The 9,630-nt window shown below is 50.9% G+C and overlaps 1 protein-coding gene across 1 annotated transcript; it reads right to left on the reverse strand.

The window, feature by feature from the left end:
• Nucleotides 1-8,988: 8,988 nt before the first annotated feature.
• N0V96_010783 (uncharacterized protein) lies at nucleotides 8,989-9,352 on the reverse strand (the record flags this gene model as incomplete). The annotated part of the gene is made up of 2 exons (XM_053189160.1): nucleotides 8,989-9,069; nucleotides 9,125-9,352. 2 exons carry the CDS (start codon nucleotides 9,350-9,352, stop codon nucleotides 8,989-8,991), a joined length of 309 nt encoding a protein of 102 aa, XP_053053148.1.
• Between the last annotated feature and the right edge of the window lie 278 nt (nucleotides 9,353-9,630).

Raw genomic sequence — 9,630 nt, forward strand, 5'->3', positions numbered from 1 at the left:
GTACTTGTTTGTGTACATCGTTGTGTACATACGTAAAGTGTGTGTGCTGTGCGAATAAAACATGCACGCCCGAGTTACACTACTGTACCGACAAATACCTTACCTATTACCTTGCGGAAGAGTGTCATGCGAATGGAAGAGAGGACCCTCTCCCCTTGCATCTCGATATGTGGATGCCGCCGCATGGCGCTGCAAGAAACTTTCCCGCGCCCCTGGTCATGTCATGATGTTATGGCGGTGTCAGCTTCGCGTTTCTAAGTGGATGAAAACAGCTGGCCGACGTGGACGAGCGTGGCTGCGTGGTCAGGCGATGAAAGGCCGTGGCATCCGTCCACGCCCGCGGGATGGCCATCTGCCGGGCGACGAAGAAACTCAGAAAGAGAGAGAGAAAGATACGACATTGATAGTGGCTACGGTCAAGTGTTCTCTCTTCCCGGGCACGCATGAGGCGTAAGGTAGCGTTGAAACCTTTTGAATGTTTTGTTGTGGGTTATCAACGGGCCATGATGATGGGTGTGTTTCTCCCTGGCGACCAGTCAGTGTGACCGGATGATGCGATACCACGCTGATATGGAGCGATAAGGCCATTATCGCCCGTCCAGGGCCCAGATTCGCCCAGGGCAACACTCTCAATGGCTTCATGACCTGCGGTGAAGGGGTTCAGTTTGCTAGTCTGTGTCTTGGATACTGAGACATGCGCCCTACCCAACCCTCTTCGGTACTTGCGTGCCTTGGATCAAATGACGGTGACGGTGCGGGAAGGACGCGGGAGCTTTGGGTGTGCGAGACATGTCAGATGAGTCTTTGGTGGTGTCTCCTTTAACCCTACCTACATATTTTCATGAGTTCTTGATTGTCAAGTCAAGGTACAACCATGAACCAACCTTCTTGAGGCTTGAAGCCCTCGAAGCCCACAGGGCTGTTGACGCCTGCGCGTTCCCTCATTTACCGCTGGCGGGCCTCATCTCAAAGTTCCCGTCTATTCCCGTGAATGGGGCCACTAGAGAGGGTTGCCGTGCAGGGCCCGATTCCGCACCGGACTCACTGATCGGCGCCCGACTTTCGGTGAAGTGGGCGACTTTGGCCGAAGTCTTTTTTTGAGGGTGTACGGGCACGCAGTACGTAGTTATGCGTAATAAGAGACTAAGGAACTTGAGGAGAGATTTCTGGTTAGAAAGTAAAAGAGACTACTACGGAAACCGGCAGTACCGGTCGTTAGCTAACCTAACCTTACCTTGCATTTCACACATTACCTTGTTTCTTACGGTAGTCAGATCCTCTCACACCTCTCTTGAAATAGGTCAAGGAGGGATCACTGTGGCGCTCTGCATGGCACCGTGGACACATCAGAGACGGCCACATCGGACGCCGTCTAAAAGATGACCGGACGGCACTGCTAGCAAAAGTCAAAGACCACACAGTCTGACGAAATCGAATCCTCTGGTCAAAGCTTGGTTTGACGTCCAAGAGGTCTAGACTCTTGGGATGACCTTGTCGATGAGATGAAGCTCGTCTGCCATGTCTGCCAATTCTTGAACAACAAGAAACAGCTCATCACTCGTTCAGTCAGTGCGTCATCCAGACGCAACTCTTGTCAACTCATTTGTCCGCATTTCATCGCATCTCAGCTTTCATCCCATTTACTCTCCTCTGGGCCCTCTCATCTTCACATGCCCACAGCCCCATCACCAACACTTGGCTCCTTGGCCTGGTCCTCTGCTGACCCCGCAAAGCCACTCATGATCATCAACGCCATGTGTCCAGCCCGTTACGCCTCTGTAGTCCTTTGGGCTGTTTGCGCCCCGCCGAGCCACTTTGGCTGAGAATTTGTCAACGCAGCTGACGCCCGTACAATCCCTTTGTCACTTTAGACTCCATCGATTACATGGGCCTCAAAAAGACAGCAAGCAAAACCTACAACTCCTCGGTCCGCGAAGCTGCGACCGGTGAGGGGCTTTCAAAGCTTCCGTCCCCGGACCCGCGGGGCTGTCGGCCGGAGCGCATTCCGTGAGTAGTGCCTGCTCACTTGACCAAGAGGGGGGGGGGTACGAGAATCACGAGGCGTTGTAAGAACCGGGAGCTATGCCAGCTGCAACGAGCTTCTTGAGAGTAAAGCCTACTGTTTACTTTGCATAGCCGCATTACGAAAGGTTGGTTGCTCCAAGATTGCAGCTCAAAGTCTAGAATGTCAGAGTCTCCCTGCTCAGTGCACTTATCCAAATATCCTGCGCATCCGAATGGGCTGAGCCACCGCAAGGAAGCCGAGATGCCAAGACGTTCGCCCGGCTGAACCTTTTTCTCGTTGCTTTCAGCACTGCATTTCGTCCACTAAACGCTCGCTGGCTTTTCGTCAAGCATGTCCCATCCCGGCGACATGGAGAGTTCTTGGCCGTTGTCCCCTCAACGTACATCCGGAATCCGCAAAGTCTCTCTCCGGTACATCAGCTATACCCCGCATGTTCCAACGCCTGGTGGGCGTCCGAGGCGTCACAGGCTCATAAGGTTGCAGTGGTCTGATGGAACTTTGCAGATTTACACATCCGATCTGGCTCAAAGCTTGCTGCGCCACGGCACACTCGGACCACGGAAACGCCGGCTCCGGCGGAATGGATCGTTTTTCAATCCCGTTCCCGGCCGATAAACTACGCATCGCCCTGCCAGGAAGGTCTCGATGAGCGACTCGTCTCCGGACTATCCAGCATCCGGCAGCTAAGGAGCAATGCGAGGGCAATGATTCCTCTAGAATCTTGCACGTGATGTTACAAGCGACTGAGAAAACAACTTCCGAGAGACACTGTTCACATATGGAGCTCAATACGTGAACGTGGAAGAAGCGCTTGGCGTACGTTTGACAAGATTAATCTCGTTCTTTAAATCGTAAACTTGGCATAGAAAGTACTGCCTATCGCAAATAGCATCAACAGCTTCCATGTATGCCTCATGGTGAGATGTGACTTCCGAAAGCAAGCAGCTCATAATTTCGAAGGCGATGTAAATCAGACCGTGAAGTTCAGATTGCGGTTGGTTGGTTGATTGACTGGGAGAAGAAGCTACCAATGGTTTCTTGCTGTCTGTTGAAAGGACTGCCCCTGCCGTTGAGAACCTATTGTACTTTACTACACAGCGACCATATTCAAGGTGGAATCCAAATCATATGCTTCTCGGCTTTTTGGTACCAGTCGTTCAATTAGAAACCCCAGTGCGCTGTCTTCTTAGTAACACGATGTGCCTGGGTCTACTCCCCTAAGATAAATCCCCATTACATTTCTTAACGAAACGCAGATGCAAGCACCATGAGATGACTTCTAGACAGGGTCTCTTGAGAATCGCAACGGCATTTGTCATCTGTGACGGAACAGCTACTCAGACCGTAAAGTTTTCTCATCGAGTGTGGCAGTCCATACGCCAGACAAGATCATTCGTCTGTCAACGCTCGTAGTCAACGTACTTGGGAGGGTCTGGGCGGTGAACCTCGTATGTCGCCCTCTAGGGCATTGCTGTACATGGTACGAGGAAGCTTCTGTCCATAACAAATCGTGAACAGCCGCTCATCTTACTTTACCCCAAAGAGAATTGAGCAAGACACACGAACGGGTGCCAGGCTGCGATTCTCACACACTCGGCCCGCAAAGAGACCTGTTCTATCTCCGTGACCTCAAGTGAACCCACGGCGAACAAAACCGCAACGCTTCAGTGCGATTCGGCTCGGAGAATCTAGACACATGAGTCCTCACCAGAAGGCCTTCATCACGCTGCTACGTACCACCCTCGACATTACCGGGCTAAGGAGGGTGACACGAAGTGCCCCTGACTCCACAGTCACATAACCACGCCCCTTTGAGCAACAAGCCCATATTCAGCAGTTGGATGCCACCGCCACCGACTCGGCACTCAATCATCTGCTATCAATTCCGCCTCTCTGTGTCACAACCACCCAAAAGGGGCAGAGCCTCATAGAAACGTTGTTCGATGTCAAGAATCTTAGGTGTTGATTGTGATGCAAAGAATAGACTTTTTGGGTCAAGTGGTATATCACGGGGGTTTATTCGAGTATTGTTGAAGCAACTTGAACCATTCTGCACGCCCTTCATCAGGCCAGGACACGAAGATGTTGTTCAATCTTTCGTATCAGCTGTCCGAATCAATCAGGTAGAACCCACACAAAAGGTATCGCATGACTTGACTGTTCAGGTATTGCCTTTGCTGCTTTGCCTTTTATCCTGGGCCACGTAGCTCAGCCGCTCATTCCTGCAAAGCCTGGTGATAAAGCTATGGAAACACACGGCGACTGTCCTTCGCCCGTGAAAGTCGTATAAGAAGAACTCAAGGAGAAGGAAGAAGTTGGACTTTTAACCCAGATTCAACGGACCGTATACGAAGCAAAAACTCCCGAGATCTCAGCAGGAAATACGAATTCATTAAAGATCGGACCTACTGTCTTGAGCCGAAGTTCAGATTTTAGGAAGCAGCAGCGATCCAGCCAGACATACTTCTTACTCTCAACACAGACACCCAATGCTATCAGCATCAACAAGAATAACCAATGTAGTCGCCGAGCCACATCAATCTCACCACCAGAGCATCGCCGAATACGTTCTCCAAAAAATGTGCACCTACCAGTACAGCCAATATTGGTGCAGGACAGAGGAATGCAAGTCAAAGAGTGGAAGTCATCGGCACCTACATACGAAGGTCGAATGCGCAGCTGTGAAGGAGGGGAGAGAATGCGCAGGGCCAATCGATATATTGTCCGCCAATCCCAGGAGGGGTTATTGCGACAAGTGCACCGGACGCTCCAGTTCAGAGCAGAGCAGTAATTAGGGGTTGATCGCTTTCGACAAGCATATCGATCTATACAGGAAGATCATGAACATGGACATGGTCGAGAACGATGGGCAAGGTCATTGTGTGGAGGGCCCCTGGTTGTATGTCCAACGAGTTCATAGGCAGCCCAGCGATGGATGGTGCCCGCCAGTTTTAAGCAACAGGGAGCTGTTAACTACTGTGTATTTTTGTAAAAGCTAAACAACAGTTTCCAAGAAAATTGACCGTTGTCCGCATCATTGTTCTGTGCATTCTGGTGACCAATTCATATCTCAGGAAGAAGCAGCGATTCGGCGTCGCATCAGCATTCGAAGGGTTCGGAAGGAACTTGAGTGATTCACCTTCCCATGCACCGTAAGCCACGATATCTCGAATATCCGACAGCATGATTCACTTCTTATCTCTAAAGTATATAAAAAAGTCGACTCCTTGTGCTTCAAAACTTGAAAATACAACTACTCCTTTAACCACACACTTTCATCCAAGCAAACTAAAAGACAATCGTCAACACCGCCAAGTTTGACAAGAACCGAAAACCAACAAAATCGAAAACAAACATAATTCTCATCTCGTACCACCACCATTACCAGAACGTCACTGACAACATTCGCAAAGAAGATGTGCACCAGACCCTATGTTCGGTACCACTGCGTCAAGTGCGGCGTTAACATTGGCGAGAGAAAACTCGCGAGAAGGAAATGCGACCGGAAGAAAGCAGGCCACCCATGCACAGAAGTGCCTGTACTGGCATATGAGCACCGATCGGGCTACTGCGAGAGATCGGCTTGCAATACATAAGCATCTGGTGGGTGTCTGTAAGAGAGTCCAAGTTGGGCATACGGCGCTCGCCTATGGCACATCGAAAGATGCCAGTCTTCAATAGCGGATAGCTATCAGTATTTAGGTACTTCGAAGTAAAAGCTACCTAGTAGTTTTCAGTCATTCTAACAGTTGCCCGTATCGTCGTCCTTGTTTGTACATGTGCCCTTCTGAAGCTTTGTGCCAGAATCTCTCAGGTCAACTGCCCGAACTAGCCTGCCTGGATTCACAGAAGCATCGCGATGAAGAAATCTGATAAGCTGTGTGCGTATCCATGACCGGAGTAACGGCTTGGAAAGCCAGCTCAAATGCCATAGAGCGCCACCATCTGGATATCTCGAAATTCGCGCCTTGAATCAACTTTCATTTTCCTGTAGCACAACACTACCCTGGAAGCCAGAACACTCAGTTCGCGCCACGTCGAGTGACGTGACCAGAAAAGCCGTGTTGCTGATGAACCGTACTGGCTGTCTTATTTTACGTTGAAGTTGCCAGAGTACTACTACTTGGCTGGGAATAGTCCATGATGATAACACGGAAGTGTAGTATGAGATGGTCATTGAGGCCACTAGAGTACGTGAAAAATCTTCCGACGGAGCATTTGTTAGAGTCTTTCCGGATGGATATCACTGAGGGATAGTAGGGGTTCAAGCAACCAAGGAGCAGCTCGGATATATATACTGCGCAGGGAGTACACGTATAGGCAGTAAGGGGGCAGACTTCAGTAACTCACCCTTTTGATCGTAACAACAGTTTGCCTCTATGAGCTTCTACCCTGCGTCGTAGGCCTATTGACAGTATCTGCCATGCTTCTATGGCTTTCAGCAAGAGCGTGACGGGTCGGTGCATTGGTTAGGCCAGCATTTTAGTATGGCGATATGACGTACATAAGTCCACGTGTTGCTGCCACGTTGAAACCGGCAAGACTCTTGATAACAGCGAATCGCATGTTGCGAGATCGTGATGATAGTTCATCATCTTGAACCAACACCAGGTCAGCAAAGAAAACCACACCTCTGGACATGACCTTGTGTCCTCATAGAAAGTTGCCAAGTGATCTTCAAGTTACCTCTCCCCCATGCTTCTCGGGCTGCTAAACAGTGTTGTCCGTCCATATGCGTCTAGCCCACCGCACTTATATTCCATGCTCCCCGCAGCAGGCTGGTACGCAACTGGAACCTGAGGGATTTGCAGTTCGGGAGTCCTGTTGGATCCCGGCTTGGCGTCGTCAATTTCTCGCATTGGATGAGTTTGGTGCTGCCGAGGTCAGAACGGTCTCAAATAATTCGCTTCTGGCCCATGCTGGTCTGCGTAGCTATTGCGCGAGCTAATGCCGCAGCCGCGAGAATAACGAGGGCAGTGCTTCCTCGAGATGCTAGGGGTTAAGGAGTGGTGCAAGTCTGTGATGCGTCCTGTTGTAATCCGGTGTGGCGGGCGTGGAGTTCTCATGAGAGAATAGCTTTGAACTTCATGGCCGGAGGTAACTTGTAGTTTTCACGGCCTGTGGCCACATCTTGGGAGCTGTTGTGCGGGGACTTGGTCACTTTACACGAACGCTCGATTGAGGCATGAAGTTAAGCTTAAGGTAGCAGTGGGGAGAACTCTTGAGGCTCAACTCGAGGGCAGCTTTTAAAGTTATGTTACGTGATCAGTCAAGATCAAACCTGCCTCAGTAGGAAGACGAAGTTGCCTGACACTGCAAGAAATGATGACATCTGGGGCTAGGTCTGTCCATTCGATGTAGCACTTGGGCTCATTGCACATCACTCAAGTATCAAGGCGTAAACTTGTACCAAGACGGCAACATCGCGGCTCTTAGAGCCACAGACCGCAAGCCACGACGTAAGTAGACCACGACGTTGATGTTGAAAGGGCCAATAGCTTTGGCAAACTTAGTCACTCGCGAACAAGCCTATCGAGATGACTATCCGTACACGCCGATATCAAGTTACGGCATTCGGCATGGCAAATCCATCCCTCGCACCATCTCCAACCTCATAAAAGTTTTTCAATGCCGACATCGCCGATGCCGGACACCTCAAAAAGATCCAAACACAAAGAAATGGAAAAGAAAACGGGACGACAAAAGTCAAGAACACACCCACCCAGACACTCACGAGTCAGGCTCTGACCCCCATCTGCCACTGGCTCTCTGGCACTCTGGCGCTCTCCATGTGCCCGCGAGCGCGCGCGCCACCAGTATGCCTCCGGCACCAGCCGCCGGCCGTACCCGAGACGACGGGCAGTAACCCGCGCAGGACCAGGGCCTTCATCCCGCGCAGAAAAAGAAATCGCGGCAGACAGACGGACACTAGTCATCCGTAGCGCGTATGCATGTGTGTGCATGCAACGCTGCTCTCCAGACTTTGTCTTCTCTGGGCTTCTGGAGTCCTGGACACAAGCCTAAACCTGAACTGTGGGCGAGGCAGCTGCAGCTTGACTAAGGTAGGTAGGCTCGATTATATGTTCCGGCGCTGGACCTGCAGAATAACACCACTGACGGAACTCGTCTGTTGGATTCTGCTATGGCTATGCATGTGCCTCAACTGTTGAGCGTGGGGGCGGCACTGCTGTGCATTGTTGGCGGTCATGTCTGTCAAGGACTCGGACGCAATACAACATGGTTCTCTTTTAAACAGTGGCAATCACTGCATCATAAACGGGCACAAAGATATACACTTTGACTGATTTGTATTCGTTCTCGTGGGCCCCATGCTCTTAGCCGAGGCGCAGCTCTCACCGCTACTCAGCTCAAGATGAAGCTCCACTGCTCGCCTTCGTTGCCTCGCAACAGTCTTATCTTGCTAACCTGTAGCCACGCCGTCCCGCAACGGGGTACAGTACGTGTATGATGCCTCCGCTGCACAAATCCCCCGAGTTGACATTTATCCACTCATGCAAAATAACAAGTCAGCTCTCGACGTTCAAGTCGGAGAGTGTCTGGTGATGATGCCCCAAAACCATCTAGATGCGAATCATGACGCTATCGCAGGCCGTTGCGATCAATGCAATAACAATTAAAACGAAAGGTAGTGCCGGAGAAATGCGGATTTCTGCTTTGGCTCCCGTGATTTCCATGCTGGTTGCTGTCCTCTCTTTGGACATGAAGCCGTTCTAGTGACCCAGCCGAAACATGCAACGCTGATAAAAACAAACGCCAGTGTACCCAATGCCACACAGAGGAGGGTATTGAGATGAGGAATGGAGGCGAGGAAGTCGACACAGGTATCCATATTGGATATACAGAGTCGACGTGAAAGGGGTATGAAATTCAAGCGCTCGCAAAGGGTATCGCGGTGATGGCGGTCTATACCAAAGGAGATAGAGAGCTGAAAGAGGGCGCGCTTAGTGCTTCTTGTCGGAGCTGGCAGAATGCTGCTTCGAGGAGTGGTGATGGTGCTTGTGAGAAGAGTGGTGCTTGCGGACCTTGGAAGAGTTAGTGGCGTGTCTCGAGGAGGCTTCACGAAGCATTGTAGCTTACTCGTTGGCGACCGCGATGCTCCTCCTCATCCGAGGAACCATTGCTCAGGCGTCTTCTCTCCTCCTCATACCAAGTGCTCAAGGACTTGCCGCCAAACATGAGATCGTCATCCTCGATGATGGTGGCTTGGATCCAACCTTGTGAAGCAAGATCGAATTCTCTAGCGTTGGGGTCCATGGCGCTGGCATTGGGTACAACGTAGTAATATTGGTCTTGCGCTGGTGACATTTTGTGTGGAGTCTGGTACTGGCGGCTAGTTGTGGACTGGAAGGCGGGTAGGAATGCAAGATGGGATGGAATGCGCGGCCTCTTTATGATTGTGGTCTATGCAGACGTGAGATAAATGACGCGTGATGCTGGATTTCGCGTAGATGAGTTGCTTGGCTGGTGGTGTTTTGAAAAAGCCGGGGTGATCGCAGCGGGAGTTATTTAAGCCTCCAAGACAGGGACCCTTGTGTTATAGCTGGGACGGGGTGGCAGAGAGCAGGGAAGTCTGGACTCTGGAA

This window comes from Colletotrichum fioriniae, assembly GCF_027942845.1.
Source record: "Colletotrichum fioriniae strain IMI 355084 chromosome Unknown scaffold_15, whole genome shotgun sequence".
In the NCBI taxonomy this organism is placed as follows: Eukaryota; Fungi; Ascomycota; class Sordariomycetes; order Glomerellales; family Glomerellaceae; genus Colletotrichum; species Colletotrichum fioriniae.